We start from the raw sequence: 14,997 nt of genomic DNA, 5'->3' as shown, positions 1-14,997 counted from the left end.
TATGAAAGTGTTTCATTTATTTTTATATAATATGTCTTGACTCCATTTTCAATGTTTTCTTTTTTAACAAAAAGTCACATTTAAATAGCAAAATATGCTTTTGAGATCTTATAATGATGTTAAAAGTTGTTGCCAAATAGTTGAAAATAATTTTACAGCTCAAATCCACTAATTAGTTAATTAAAATCTAGCCTCCAAATTCAGTTGTATCCAACCCACAAACTCAAACCACAAGCCATTCTCTATAAGATACAATTGAAAGAATATTTAGAGAAGAATACCATAGACCTACCACCACAGTTAGTGTTCATCCTGTACAAGTTCCTCTTCTTTCTTTATGATCGATAAAGCTTCAATAACGGCAAAAAATGGATCTTAGTTTCTTACCCACAAGTAAATAAACAATTCATTAGCACTTTCAGTTAAATAGAAAGTCATAAGATTTACTATGAGCAAAGAAACACTCTATTAATACAATTGTTGGTATTAACCATTTCTTGTACAATATTTTTGTCAAAACAAAATATGATCCTGTAGCATAACATTGGAATCAACATCAAAACCTTGAAGCATTTGAAAGCCTAAATTAGGAGCAATAAATTACATCAATGAAACAGAGCTCAAACTTGTCAGACACTAGCTTTCTCAGCACAAAACTTAGAAGCAGAAGCCAAAAACTCAGAGGTGAATTTCAAATTACAATTCTAACCATCATCCCCACCATAAAAGTACCTACTCCCACGCCCACCAAATTGGTCCTCTTCTTCTTCAAACTCACACGGTCACACCCTACTCTTCTAGACATAAACCCAATAATCTCCTCAAGTTCCTCAATTCTCCTCTTCGATTCCGCCTTCTCCCTCTCCATTTCCTCAATCTTGGATCTTAAACTCGCCATCTCCTCATTCGCAGCGTCGATCTGTTGTAGCAGCCGCCTCTCCTCCACCTGCTGCGTGTTCTTGTGAGTAGCAGAGATCTCCACCACCCTCACATTCGCCTTTGAGTCCTCCTTCCTCGATGACTTCATCTACCTTCGCCATTCACTAGCCGCTTCGAAAGCTCCCTCACTTGAGATTCTGAAATGGGTATCAACAAGAGAGACTTCTGCGGAAATAAAGTTAAGAGTAAAGAGAAACTTAAACCGATATATAAGAGAGAAGTTTCTTCATTTCATGGTTTTCTTCTTCTATCTTGGCGGTGGAGGTGGTAGAGATAGGTTGGTGGTGGGAGAGATTTTTCAATATTAGGGGAAAGGTTTTCAGAAATTGATTTATGGTTTATTTTTGATAAATTTGGGGAGGCAAAACTTTTGAATTTTTTTTTTTTTTTTTTTTTTGGGGGCTTTTGGGGAACTGATGTGGCAAGTGGATGATGTGGCAGATGAGGTGGCATCTGCCACGTCGTCTGCCACGTCAGTTTGTAGGGCCGTTAGTAAGATTGGTTTGTAAGGAAAGCATTACCGGTGTTATTAACCCTTTTCTAATTTTAGTTTGAAAAATCGTTTTTTTAGTTCACTATCCGGTTGGAATCCGGACGACGCCATTTCTTTGATTTAACAATCCGTTTTAGATTTTTGCCCTTTTTAATTTTAATTTCACACTCAAAATGAGTTCATTTCTCAAGCTCACAATGGAGTCCGGGCCATTTACATTTGTTTTGAAATTCACAACCCGGTAAATTCAGTTTAATCATTGTTCTTGCCTCTTGGTTTATATCTCTATTCCCACAAAGCTCGCTACACAAGTACACAACTAGCACAACGCTTCAGTCAATTCTTCCTAATTTTCTGGAGGGGCTACTGGAAATGGAATCCCAAAGTGAAGGAAAATTTTCTAGAACCAAACAGAAAAGAGTCAAAGTTGACTTAGCCGCAATCTTGCGAAAATCATGGTACCATTTAAGATTGTCGGTGAGACATCCTTCACGAGTTCCAACATGGGACGCTATTGTCCTTACGGCCGCTAGCCCCGAGCAAGCCGAGCTGTACGAGTGGCAGCTCAGGCGCGCGAAACGCATGGGCCGGATCGCTAGCTCCACTATCACTCTTGCCGTTCCCGATCCCGACGGCCAGCGGATCGGGTCCGGTGCAGCCACTCTCAATGCCATTTTCTCCCTCGCTAATCATTACAAGAATCTCGGACACGATCCTGGCTCAGAGGTACCTTTAATTTTAATTAAAACAATTATTATCATCATAAGCAGAATAAAAACGTGAATGTCTAACAGTGTGGAGCTTCTAATTTACCATGTGTTGCAATAATCAAGTTTTAGCGTAAAAAGAGATCTTTTTTGTTGTAAAATTGAACAATTAGCAGAGTTTGAGAGTCATGAGTTTTTAGAATATACAGTAGTGATTGCATTATGTTATGAGAATATAGCAGTTGCTGGCCTTTAATGGGATAGATATGTTGAACAGGTGGGAAATGCAAATGGTGGCAGTTCTGGATCTTTTGTGAACAATGAAGATTCACTTATGGAAATGGTTAGGTTTATAGCCAAAAGGCATATACTACTTCTTCATGCTGGAGGTGACTCTAAGAGGGTCCCATGGGCTAATCCAATGGGGAAAGTATTCCTGCCACTACCATATTTGGCAGCGGATGACCCGGATGGGCCTGTTCCGCTGCTTTTTGACCATATACTTGCAATTGCTTCATGTGCAAGACAAGCTTTGAAAGATGAAGGTTATTTGTCTTGTTTGTTACATTGGAGTAAAAGTTGAAAATTTTGATCTAGATTAATGATGTGTACGCACGTGTGCTTTCTTAAACATTCATAAAATTTAGGAATTATAATTTTCTGTATCTTGCAAATTGTCTTTGGTTTGTCATGCAGTATCAACTATCAAAATGTTTATCCAATTCAATTGCTGTAAAATGGCTGCATTTTTGTCACATTGATATGCATCATGGAAGACTTGTTGGTAAACAATAATTTTTTTTTCACAATTTTGGATATTTACTTAGAGAATTTTTTAACTTCACAGGTGGAATATTCACTATGACTGGGGATGTTCTTCCTTGTTTTGATGCCTCAACCATGATCCTACCAGAGGATGCATCCTGTATCATCACAGTTCCCATCACCCTTGATATTGCATCTAACCATGGTGTTATCGTGGCAGCTAAAACTGGGATTTTCACTGAAAATTATACTCTTAGTTTAGTTAACAGTCTTCTGCAGAAACCAAGTTTAGAGGAGCTTGTCAGGAATAATGCAATTCTAGATGATGGTAGGACGCTGCTTGATACAGGAATAATAGCAGTTAGAGGGAAAGCATGGGTTGAACTTGTTACTCTTTCCTGTTCCTGCCAACCAATGATTTCAGCGCTACTAAAAAGCAGAAAAGAGGTAGGTTACTGCCTTTCAGTTGGCAATGCTATTTCTTGGATCGAAATCAAATTATATTATTCCAATGTTTGTTAACTGTATCCGCTTATTCTAAACAGTTTCATAACACATTATCTCTGAGTTGGAACTTCTAACTTTTAGTTAAGAAATACAAAATAGCTATTTAATTTTTGGTGTAAAGTCTCTTACATGGGTTTTATAAGTAAGGTTATTGGATCTTGTTATAAACATTCATCTTACACTGACAGTTTCCAATATTGGAATCCTTGTAGATGAGCTTATATGAAGATCTGGTGGCGGCTTGGGTACCAGCAAAACATAACTGGTTGAGACTACGCCCTTTGGGTGAAGAACTGGTCAGCAAATTGGGAAAACAGAGGATGTTCAGCTATTGTGCATGTATGCTAAACACGGTTTGAAGAATCAAATCTTGTTATTCTTCTGTTTTCCCGTACTATATTTGGAGATTCCTTTTAGTGATGTTGTCCTTGCTTGATTATTTCACTGCAGATGAATTGTTGTTTCTACATTTTGGAACCTCAAGTGAAGTTTTGGATCACCTAAGTGGAGCTAGTTCAGGACTTGTAGGTCGAAGACACTTATGTTCCATCCCAGCAACCACTGTGTCTGACATTTCAGCATCTGCTGTTGTTCTTTCTAGCAAAATTGCACATGGTGCCTCCATTGGGGAAGATTCTCTTATATATGATTCTAACATTTCAAGTGGAATACAAATTGGTTCCCAATCTATAGTTGTGGGTATTAATTTCCCGGAAGACACTGGTGTAAAAGCAGAAGGTTCATTTAGGTTCATGCTTCCTGATCGCCATTGTCTTTGGGAGGTTCCCTTAGTAGGATGCACTGAAAGAGTACTTGTGTTTTGTGGCCTCCATGATAACCCAAAAAATTCACTTTCCAAGGATGGCACGTTTTGTGGGAAACCTTGGGAGAAGGTTTTGCATGATTTAAGCATTCAGGAAAGTGACCTGTGGAGCTCAACAGGTGGTCAGGAAAACTGCTTATGGAATGCAAAAATATTTCCAATTCTTTCTTACTTTGAGATGCTGAGCTTGGCAACTTGGTTGATGGGCTTGAGTGACCAAAAAACTGAATTCTTGCTTCCCTTATGGAAAAAATCATGTCGTGTCAGTTTGGAGGAGTTGCATAGGTCAATCGACTTTTCAGAAATGTGTACTGGGTCCAGTAATCATCAAGCAGATCTTGCAGCTGGAATTGCCAAAGCTTGCATTAATTATGGCATGCTTGGACGCAACTTAAATCAATTGTGTGAAGAAATTCTTCAAAAAGAACTGTCAGGAGTTGGAATATGTAAGGACTTCCTCAACCTATGTCCCAAACTTCTGGAGCAGAACTCTATGATTCTTCCCAAAAGTCGGGCATATCAGGTGCAAGTTGATCTGCTCCGAGCATGCAAAGATGAGATAAAAGCTTGTGAGTTGGAGCATGAAGTTTGGGCTGCAGTTGCTGATGAAACTGCTTCGGCTGTGAGATATGGATTTAGAGGTAGGTCAGATGCTCATACTTTAAGTAGTGTCATGCTCATAAAATACTAAAAGTTTGATGAAAATAAGCTACAAAAGAGTGGCCAATCTTAATTTTCACGTGTAATTAATCATCATTACTTATAGGACATAGTTTTAGAAGCCCCTCTTTTTTTTTTTTTTTTATTGTTTATTTTTATGTTCTGCAGACCACCTCTTAGAGGCTCCTAGCAGGGCTGCTCTAGCATGTCAGAACAAAGACATTGATGACTGCATGAATCAGTCCTTCCACCAGAAAACAGTGAAGGTTGAGTTACCGGTTCGTGTAGATTTTGTTGGTGGTTGGAGTGACACCCCTCCCTGGAGCTTAGAGCGTGCTGGTTATGTCCTTAATATGGCTATAAGTTTGGAAGGTTCTCTTCCAATTGGGACAATCATAGAGACAACCAAAGAGAATGGAGTATTGATCAGCGATGATACTGGAAATGAGTTAAATATTGAAGATTGCACCTCTATTGCTACTCCCTTTGACCACAATGATCCATTTCGGCTTGTCAAATCAGCATTGCTTGTGACTGGCATTGTTCATAAAAACATTCTTGCATCCATGGGCTTGCAGATCAGGACATGGGCCAATGTTCCCCGCGGTAGTGGTTTAGGAACTTCTAGTATCTTAGCAGCTGCTGTTGTGAAAGCACTACTACAGATAACTGATGGAGATCAAAGTAACGAAAATGTTGCACGACTTGTTTTGGTATTAGAGCAGCTCATGGGCACAGGAGGTGGCTGGCAGGATCAAATTGGAGGTTTATACCCAGGAATTAAATTTACTTCAAGTTTCCCTGGAATACCCTTGCGGCTACAAGTCATCCCCCTTTTGGCTTCTCCTCAATTGATTTCGGAGTTGCAGCAGCGATTGCTTGTAGTATTTACTGGCCAAGTAAGCATTCTAGCCTTTCTTTTTCCTTCCACCATTTATTGGGCATTGATTTGGGATTTATTTCTGTAAAATAAAAAATTCAAAGATTTTATTACATTGCAAGACAAGTTCATATATATTGAGCAACGTTTATACTTTGAGTAAAGTTGCTAAATTTGCTTAGAATCTGGGTTACATCTGATGTTAGCCTAACTGCTGAAGTTGATTAGTTGAGGAAGTGGTAAGTGTTATAGCAAATTGTATGAGAATCCCTCCGAAACATGTGTGAGCATGTCTCTTGGAATTTGACCCTACAGTCGCAGTTAGTTTTCCCTCTAGGATGAATCCCCTGCAGTTAATTTGGAAAACCAATAATTGGTTACTGAGGCTTGCATAAGTCCATATTGCTCTTGATTTTGAGTAGAAGACTTGGGAGTTCTAATCCATTATCCCAATTCTTCATTACTTACCCACCATAAAAGTACATAAATATTTAGTTAATGAAAATATGACTTAATTCTCACTGTTTTCTATGCCATAATCATTTAGTAGTTAACATTATCATGTCTGTCATGGATGCTAGACTTGTGAAATGTTCTTTGTTGTTTACGCCTAGTCGTAGAGAGAAACTAGGGTTTCTACAAGGCAATAGTTTTAAATTTATTGCACTGCCATTTACTTGATTATATATATGAACTTGAACTATGATGCTATTTGTTCTAGTATTTATGTGTTAGACTTGCCTATGATGAAATCTACAACTGCTTTGCAGGTCCGACTTGCACATCAAGTGCTACAAAAGGTTGTAACTCGATATCTTCAGCGGGATAACCTTCTTATATCCAGTATCAAGCGACTGGCTGAACTGGCAAAGATTGGGAGAGAAGCTTTAATGAACTGTGACATAGATGAGCTAGGCGATATAATGTTGGAAGCTTGGAGGCTGCATCAGGAACTGGATCCTTATTGCAGCAACGAAGTTGTTGATAGATTGTTTTCGTTTGCCGACCCCTACTGTTGTGGATATAAGCTAGTGGGTGCCGGTGGTGGGGGCTTTGCATTATTACTAGCCAAGAATGCTGAGTCTGCAGTGAAACTAAGACACGGGCTAGAAGATTCGAAGTTTGACGTGAAACTATACAATTGGAACATCATCTTAGAATCTTAGAAGCGTATTTGTATGTAGATATGTTATAAGGAGATTGCTCATTATTTATTCTCTTATGGACCCAAAATATTCTTTATTGTAGGTCATGTTGATCTTTGAAGTCATTGTTATGCAAGTATTGTAAGGCACGATTAATAAAATTCAGCAGCCTGCTTTTGTCTGTAGATGTTGCTTTATGTTGATAAATGGTAAGTTCACAGGCAACGGTTTAACTAAGATTTAAAGAGGAGGAGACGCAATAACTTTCTTGTTGAAATGATGCCTGACAAGTAGGCCCAAGCATATCTTGCTATAATGGCAAAGAATCCAAAGCGCTTTGGATGGCATTTTCACCGACAAAATTAGCATTGCCTTTGCCTCATCAATAATTATGAACATCCTGAAATTTGGATTTGCCGTAATTAACGATAATGCCGATCAGCCGTCGATCAATTACTGTAATAAAACGATGACCTAAACCTGGTCCCCTTTCAAGCTCTGGAACACCGTAAAATTCCAGTCTTACCCTCCAGTCTTCCCGAGTCAAGAGAACAAAACGAATAAGGTGAAGTAAGCATGCAGATCCATTCATCACAATTTCTTTATGATTATGACCGTTTAAAAAATAAATCCAAAAAATTGATATCAATAGGTGACAGTTGTTGAACTGACTGCTCGGTCAGCCACTGATATGTCGCCACATCAATGTAATTATACTTTTTAATTGAGCCCTAATTATGTGGGGTCAATTTTTGCTTTACCAAAAACAAGAAATAGTGCTGACTTCAACTGGATTTGCTTGCTACAGAGAATATAGAGTAGAGGCAGAGAGAGAGAGAGAGAGAGGAGAGGAGAGATGGGTTTGCTCACAAACAAAGTAGAGAGAAATGAAATCAAGGCGGGCGATCATATCTACACTTACAGAGCTGTTTTCACCTACTCTCACCATGGTATATCTATTTTTTGCTCTGTGTGTTTGCGTTTGTGTTTGTGTTTTGACTAACTAATTACAATCTTCTTAGATTATTGCGAAATTTTGCAATGTGGGTTCTTCATGTAATGCTCCTTTCTGGGTTTTGTATTTAGTTTTTTATTTCCCATAATTTTGGCTCCACCATTTTGTTTAATTCATTTTTTCTTTTTGTATTTCCACCTTTTAAACTTATTTTCCCCAGTTCATTGTGTTTTGTTTTATAACGTCTGTCTGCAAGGACGTTCTTTCTTTCAACTCCTGTTATGCAGATTATTAACTTGCTTTTTTTTTTTTTTTTTTTTTTTTTCCTAGCTGAATTGGCTTCCACCGCTTCGCATAATTAAATAAAGAGGGCAATTAAATAAAATAAAGATGAAATGAAAATGCAAAATGCAAAATAATATTAAATAAAATTTCGCTATAATATCTAAAAGGGCCTACAGATTCAAGACTTTGTCCATGTTGGTTTTTACTTATGCTGATTATTGAGATCCTTGGAGTTGACTGAGAAAGTAAAACATCTGTGATCTGTACAGTCCATGTGGATCTTCTAGTATTCAAGTTTGGTCGCTGAGATAGGGTAAGAAAACATAAGAAAAGAAAATTTGGAATTTAGTTAATTCTGTATTGCTGGGGACTTGGGAAAGAGAAACCTCCTTTATGAGCGTGCCTTGTACAAGTAATTGGGCTGGTTAAGTTTTCGTATTTTGTAGATATAAGATTCAGATAATGAAAGATAAGTGTTCAAAAGTTTTAGTATAATTAATGATCTTTAAATTCAGTAGTCCAGTTTCATTTTTCCACGTTTTTGCATCAGTGTTCCTAATTTACAGATCCTGGCTGGTTTTTGTTGGTGCTTCGTCTCCACACTGTCTTGATATAGGAGACTGGCTCTTAGTAGCATCTGTTAAAAGTAGATGTTGTTTTATACTGTATTATTGGATGTAAATGTAATTGGAGTGTAAATGCATTTGGCTGACTGATAAAAATTGGTTTCCTTTTGAACAAGTTTCATTCTCTGGTTGGAGATCAAACTTAATCATGAGTTGTGTTGGATACCGGACCATACAGGTATCTATGTCGGGGGAAGCAAAGTGGTTCATTTTAGACCTGAATGGAACTTAAATTCAAACCAGGAGACATCTGATTCACATGATCCAATGTCGATCGCTCCACCATCCTGCCCAACTTTTCCTGATTGTGGATTCAGGCAACCTAACAGTGGAGTAGTCCTGTCTTGCCTTGACTGTTTTCTTGGAAATGGATCACTTTATTGCTTTGAATATGGAGTTGCCCCGTCAATTTTTCTTTCCAAAGTACGTGGTGGCACTTGCACAACTGCAAAAGCTGACCCACCCGAATCTATTATCCATCGAGCTATGTATCTTCTTCAAAATGGTTTTGGTAATTACGATGTGTTTCAAAACAACTGTGAGGACTTTGCGCTGTACTGCAAAACAGGTCTTCTGATTGTAGACAAGCTGGGGGTTGGAAGAAGTGGTCAAGCTTCTTCTGTGATTGGTGCCCCAGTGGCTGCCATTCTTTCTTCTCCACTGAAGTTGCTGATGCCAAGTCCTGTCGGTGTGGCAGCAGTTACTGCTGGCATGTACTGTATGAGTAGGTATGCAACTGATATTGGTGTTCGCTCTGATGTGATCAAGGTAGCAGTGGAGGACTTGGCTGTGAATCTGGGCTGGCTTCACCATCATGAGGAAACAGATGAAAACAATGAAGCTTCTAACAGACAGATATCCCAGGTGATATGAGTTCCATCATTGTGCATGTAGAACGGCGTACATATACTATTTGTTACCAGCGTAATAAGCATTTTATGTCATTGATAAGTGAAATTATGATGTTGGGTGTTTGTTAGGTGCTAAAGGGCCAACAGCTCTTATCAAATAGGAAAGATCAGTGTACTCCTCCTATCTCTCCCTTTCTCTTTTCTTAACGTTATTCTACAACTGCATTTGGTTGTTTAAGTTCTGTATCAAGTGTTCAAAAACTTAGTGTGATTGTGGTTTAAATAAAGTCGGGCATTTGGTGCTTTGTTGTTAAACATAATTTCTGTTTTGATCTTATAATGGTGTCCCATAGTGAAAGACATTAGTTATTCACTTTCAAATTGAAATGGTATGCCAAGTAGTTCAAGCAATACCTGTTCTTTAGAGATGCAATATCATACTATCTGTTTGAGAAATAGAAATGGTGAATTAGCAAAGTATGTAAAGAGAGAAGATTAGATAGTATTTATAGCATAGAACTTGTTGGAATGAAAGCCTAACATGCTCCGTTCAAGGGCAGTGTATTGTAGAAGGGTTCAGGCTGAAGCTTATTGTTCCTTGAGTAGAAAACTTTTCTCAGTTTTTCTCAAACTGATACATTGACATTGCCAATATCACTATTTAGAGACAATCTTTCGGAATCTAGTTTCTAGAGTTTTCCAGATCAAAATATTTCCCATGCATATAGGAGTACTTCATGTTAGTTGAAGGATGACGAGGAACGCAATTTGGAAACTTTATCTCAAAGCACTCTTGAATCTGCCCAATGTCATTAAACAAAATTTCTTATCTGAAAGTTCAAAATTTGATACAAAATTTCAGTCGTATATTCTGTTTTGTTCCTTTTTTTTCTTTTGTTGTATAGCGTTTAGAAGTGAATGGGATCCACCAAGAATTAAATTAATTAATGCCGCCTCTATAGCAACGTGAAGTCGTAGAGATCGAGAACAAGATTGTAGAAACTAAGTTAAGCCATGAAAAGTACGATAATACAACATAATAACATATACAGCGGAGATTACATAGTGTGGACCGCATAATCCAAGTTGGTGCATTGCGTGGTGTAATGTATTAACTTTATAACCCAAAACAAACAATCTATTTCTTTAACCTGCAATCCTTACTGTACTTATTAATCATAAGTAAGAATGTAAGATGGTACAATAAACACAACATGTTAATTTACACGAGACTAGGTGATAAAGTTGGTGTGTTTCTTAGGAGAGAAAAAAGGCCTCTCTGGATTTTTTCCAATTTCTAGAAAGCTACTCACGATAAACTTGAACCTTTCGTGGGGATCATCACGCTCTCAAGATCTTGGTTACTACCTGGAGTGAGCTCCGTAATGGAGTGCTTATGTTTGGGCTTCTTGTCAGCAACGGGCTTGAATTCTGCAAGGGTAGCCAATTCATCAACTGCTTTGACAATTCCTTCTAGTTTTGCTGCATTTTCAATCAACAAAGAAACTAAAGTGACCAACGGAAGGATCTCCGTGAAGGGTGTTATAGTGATTTTTCTGATGGGCTCTGCACTGGCATCTCCCGAAGCTTCCACAGTTGATGATGGAGATGTTAAAACGTGGTTAGGAAGAGATTTCAAGGCATTTTTTAGTTCTTGTACTGCAAAATTCATCTCTGCAACCAAGATGTCAATTTTAGATGATTTTGTCATTGTTTTCATCGTAATGCCTAATTCTTCCAAGACAATCGAGGAAGTGCTACGCAATCTTAGACACTTATTTTTCAAATGCTTCTTATGGTGGGGAGGAGCCTGCGGCCAAAATGATAAAGATCAGTTCCTGGACTTCTATCGACCAAGGTTAAAATGTCAAAGATTCATAAAAGGATATGATTTTCATTTGAGTTCAATCTTAACAGAGAAATTAATCTGAAATTTTAAGCTATCAGGAAGGACAAAAAATAAAAAAGACTTCACATGAAACTTTCTGACATTCCTCTTAACAAATATATGAAGTACACAACTAAATTAAAATAATATTTACTCGTAAACTCATATTTCTGTGAAATTTAATGGTTTACCTGAATTTTTGAATTTACACAACCATTGAGGGTCTCGATACAATAAGCGCAGTTACGCATGGAAGCCCCAATCTTAAGATACTGTTTCCATGGATGTCTGAAGTTGAAACGGCCATGTGCTGGTTCCCATCTTGCAAAGTTGGCCTGCAGATTTATATCAATCAAATGAAAACTTAAGTAGTCGGTATAACAAATATAATTATGATCAACTGGAAACAAATTAATTATAAAAAACCTAGATCTACCATTGATTCTTCTGTTGCCTTTGAATTAAGCACACATTTATAGCCTTGTATTTTCTTGTTACAATCTTCATCGCTGGCTCTTGAAGTTCTGTCATCTCTGAAGTACTCGGTTACACACTCTGCAATATTCAACAGAGAAAAACCCATGACATCATATACTTGGTTTTAAAGAATATGGGAAACTTGAAATTATATATACATACCATCCAAGGAATAGGCTAGTTTTTCGAAGTTTCGACAAATAAGTTGGTGAAGCTCAGTTCCTGCCCAAATGGGACAGAAAAGCATGGTTATAAAAATGCACATGGAGGTTCCAAAGGCTATCGTGGATAGTCTTTGGCGAGCCATTTCAAGTAATTTCTCCTCTCGATAACCGGATATTGATATAAAGCTGAAGGTAAGGATGAAGATCATGGCACCGTAGTCAAATCTGGCTTTAATGGATGGAATAAATCGAGAGAAGGTTGCTGCTGAAGCTGGAAAGAAGAGGATCCCTATTAGTATATATAAAAAAAACATGTGTGGAGAATATTATCAAAAGAAGTTAATTTATTCACTTAACTTACCTAAAAGAAAAACTGAGATTCCAAGAATTACAGGCTCGAAGTTTTTTCCCGAATGACTAGCAATCCAGTGAATACTAACACCAAGCGATCCAGCGATAAAGGTTCCTGTCACTCTATTGATGCATTTATAAAATGTTGCACCTGCAGTGAAATTAAACAGTGAATATTTAGTATTTGAATTTCATGGCCAATTAACCACTGCATGATCAAGTATAGTAACATGCATAGAGAGGTCTCATGACAAAGATCCGAGAAAGTGAAATAATTGAAGTTGAATACCAACCTATAGTGGACTCAAAAACTACCACTACGGTCATAATTGCCCACATAGCATTCCCTCCCACACCTTCATACAAAGGCCTCATATAATAAAACAGTGAAACAATCGAAATGGACAATCCTACTTTAACACCATGGATGACTTTCTTAGGGTCAGCAACACCTACATCCCAAGCCTTCTTCAAAAACTTCCAAATTTTCATAACCAATCCTTCTAACAGACTCTTCAACCCCAACCAGACTCTAAGGACTGCCCCAGATTCTGACTCTAATCCTTCTGATGTTCCATCAGGTACATTTATTCTCCATTCCAGTTTGCTTGGCAATTCCTTCCCCATTGTCAAATGTTAAGCAACAGGATAACAAGAGGGTCAAAATAGATTGTTGATACAAGATGGATGACGGGTTTTATATATAAATAGTTGTGTTCGGGAGATTGTTATAGAGACTCAGAAGAGTTCCTTGCTGTATTGTACGTGTTATGGAGACTCTGGTATCTTTTTATAAGAAGTGATAAACTAAGCTTTCAAGGTTTTCTGTTGATAACTAATCGACTAGGTTGTTGTGAACAACAATTGTCACTGGCCATGCATATATATATATATATGGCAGTAGTCTTTGGTTACTTAAGATTGATCATGGCGACATATGGAGGGAAGCGCGCGCAAGAAAGGTTAGAAGATTATGGTAGGTAATAGTGTACACTTGTGAGAATATTAATGGGTGGGTCGGTGAATAGAGCATGAATTAAGTAATAAAATCAAAGGACAGATATGCTCGTGCTTCTGTCCCTTTCGATAAGTGGATCACACACAAACATCATCTCACTTCCCATGAATAAGCGAAGCTCAATTTCGTGCGTGGTACTCTACGTACTTATCAAAAGCATGTAATTAATGGTTGATTTTCCTTTTTGTTTTTGGTTTTTTTCTGATCTCTTGATACTTGAACTACTGTCAATCCTGGCTTATGCTAAACTCAAAACGACCAATTAATTAATAAACATGGCACACTGAACTGAAGTTAATGAATCATATTATACATATAATAAGAAAATCTTAATTATAAGGAATGACATGCGTCTTCTTCAGCAAGCGCAACTTGAATTATAATATTATTCCAGTTTCCTACTGCAGTGAACTAAACAAACTTGCAAATCTGGTGTGGCAAACAGTTAATTGGTGAGAGGTCGAGAGAACCTAATTTCTGGTCCCCTCTCTCAGTTGTGAGACCTAATTTCAGGGGATTTTAGTGCGTGTAGATTTTAGTGGAAATAATGCTGTACTTGTCTTTATAGCTTATCACTATACTGTAAGATGAATTATTTTAATGTCCTTAACTTTAATCATCAATGAGTGTTGATTGTCAAAATTAGGTCACGACGTTAATTAAAACTTTCTTACTTTTAATGGATTCTTAGTCAACTGATTTAATTTGATGAATAATACTAATTTGATACATAGTTACGTGTGTTGAAAGGCATGCAGCAGCGTAAGTGTCATCAACGCACAAATGAATTATTGGTGCAAATAGGTCCTGTGGGTGGGTTCCCCATGAATTGCCCAAATTAAATGGGCCTAAATGTTGGAGGCCCAATTAGTGACGTTGTGCTTGCTAGCACGTTGCTGTTCGTTCTAGTTATTATTATCATCGCCGTAGTAGGAATAATGAATATTGGATAGGAGCTTTCATTTGAAACGCCACGCCATCACCGTCATCATTGAAACTAGTTGATTTGGATTGGATTCCAAGAAATAAACATCGCAAATATCGACCTATTACTCCTACTGAAATAGAATCTTCAAATCCAATCAAACAGAGCAGAGATTGATTAGGGTTTTCAATTTTTAAAAAGAAAAATTAGAAATAAAATATCATATGATGGCGAATCTGTATGTCAAGGCGACGCCACCCCCGGATCTGAATAGAAACACTGAGTGGTTCACGTATCCAGGTGTATGGACCACCTATATACTCATACTATTCTTCTCCTGGCTAACCGTTCTCTCTGTTTTCGGTTGCTCTCCTGGCATGGCCTGGACCATCGTCAACCTCGCCCATTTTCTTGTACGGTTTATTTTCGATTCCTGTTAGCTACTAACTCTTTTCTTATTCCTTCTTTTGTATTTAATTTTTGAATCAATTGTTTTATTTGTTAGGTTTACTTTCGGATTGGATTTTGAAGGTTTGGA

The 14,997-nt window shown here is 37.7% G+C and overlaps 3 protein-coding genes across 4 annotated transcripts; 2 read left to right on the top strand and 1 right to left on the bottom strand.

Moving 5' to 3' along the window:
• The first annotated feature begins 1,479 nt into the window (after positions 1 to 1,479).
• LOC116142159 (bifunctional fucokinase/fucose pyrophosphorylase) lies at positions 1,480 to 7,104 on the top strand. Of its 2 annotated transcripts, XM_031427594.1 has the most exons (7): positions 1,480 to 2,158; positions 2,417 to 2,684; positions 2,987 to 3,351; positions 3,624 to 3,750; positions 3,862 to 4,875; positions 5,063 to 5,793; positions 6,545 to 7,104. In XM_031427594.1, the coding sequence occupies exons 1-7, from the start codon at positions 1,805 to 1,807 to the stop codon at positions 6,938 to 6,940; spliced, it is 3,255 nt and encodes a 1,084-aa protein (XP_031283454.1). In that variant the 5' UTR covers positions 1,480 to 1,804; the 3' UTR covers positions 6,941 to 7,104. The 2 variants fall into 2 exon arrangements, with proteins under 2 accessions (XP_031283454.1, XP_031283455.1); XM_031427595.1 differs by lacking the exon at positions 2,417 to 2,684 and having other exon boundaries at positions 2,027 to 2,158.
• A 268-nt stretch (positions 7,105 to 7,372) lies between these two features.
• Positions 7,373 to 9,920, top strand: LOC116142182. The gene is made up of 3 exons (XM_031427625.1): positions 7,373 to 7,484; positions 7,728 to 7,869; positions 8,964 to 9,920. The coding sequence occupies exons 2-3, from the start codon at positions 7,776 to 7,778 to the stop codon at positions 9,656 to 9,658; spliced, it is 789 nt and encodes a 262-aa protein (XP_031283485.1). The 5' UTR covers positions 7,373 to 7,484; positions 7,728 to 7,775; the 3' UTR covers positions 9,659 to 9,920.
• A 1,025-nt stretch (positions 9,921 to 10,945) lies between these two features.
• Positions 10,946 to 13,143, bottom strand: LOC116142125 (aluminum-activated malate transporter 10-like). The gene is made up of 6 exons (XM_031427570.1): positions 12,810 to 13,143; positions 12,527 to 12,667; positions 12,164 to 12,436; positions 11,961 to 12,079; positions 11,716 to 11,859; positions 10,946 to 11,446 (listed from the first exon to the last, which is right to left on the bottom strand). Exons 1-6 carry the CDS (start codon positions 13,141 to 13,143, stop codon positions 10,946 to 10,948), a joined length of 1,512 nt encoding a protein of 503 aa, XP_031283430.1.
• Between the last annotated feature and the right edge of the window lie 1,854 nt (positions 13,144 to 14,997).

This window comes from Pistacia vera, unplaced genomic scaffold (genome assembly GCF_008641045.1).
Source record: "Pistacia vera cultivar Batoury unplaced genomic scaffold, PisVer_v2 Contig405, whole genome shotgun sequence".
NCBI classification, from domain to species: Eukaryota; Viridiplantae; Streptophyta; class Magnoliopsida; order Sapindales; family Anacardiaceae; genus Pistacia; species Pistacia vera.
Note: the sequence above shows the minus strand (reverse complement) of the source record. Positions and strands in the feature narration are given on the sequence as shown.

What these genes read in the sequence shown, in the direction of transcription:
- LOC116142125 (XM_031427570.1), bottom strand. Translation starts at nt 13,143, where the DNA reads ATGGGGAAGGAATTGCCAAGCAAACTGGAATGGAGAATAAATGTACCT. An exon ending in AATCTCAGTTTTTCTTTTAG is followed by an intron (nt 12,437 to 12,526) that starts GTAAGTTAAGTG and finishes TCTTCTTTCCAG; the next exon opens with CTTCAGCAGCAACCTTCTCT. An exon ending in AGGCAACAGAAGAATCAATG is followed by an intron (nt 11,860 to 11,960) that starts GTAGATCTAGGT and finishes ATAAATCTGCAG; the next exon opens with GCCAACTTTGCAAGATGGGA.
- LOC116142159 (XM_031427594.1), top strand. Translation starts at nt 1,805, where the DNA reads ATGGAATCCCAAAGTGAAGGAAAATTTTCTAGAACCAAACAGAAAAGA. An exon ending in TACTAAAAAGCAGAAAAGAG is followed by an intron (nt 3,352 to 3,623) that starts GTAGGTTACTGC and finishes GAATCCTTGTAG; the next exon opens with ATGAGCTTATATGAAGATCT. An exon ending in GATGTTCAGCTATTGTGCAT is followed by an intron (nt 3,751 to 3,861) that starts GTATGCTAAACA and finishes ATTTCACTGCAG; the next exon opens with ATGAATTGTTGTTTCTACAT.
- LOC116142182 (XM_031427625.1), top strand. Translation starts at nt 7,776, where the DNA reads ATGGGTTTGCTCACAAACAAAGTAGAGAGAAATGAAATCAAGGCGGGC. An exon ending in TTTCACCTACTCTCACCATG is followed by an intron (nt 7,870 to 8,963) that starts GTATATCTATTT and finishes CGGACCATACAG; the next exon opens with GTATCTATGTCGGGGGAAGC.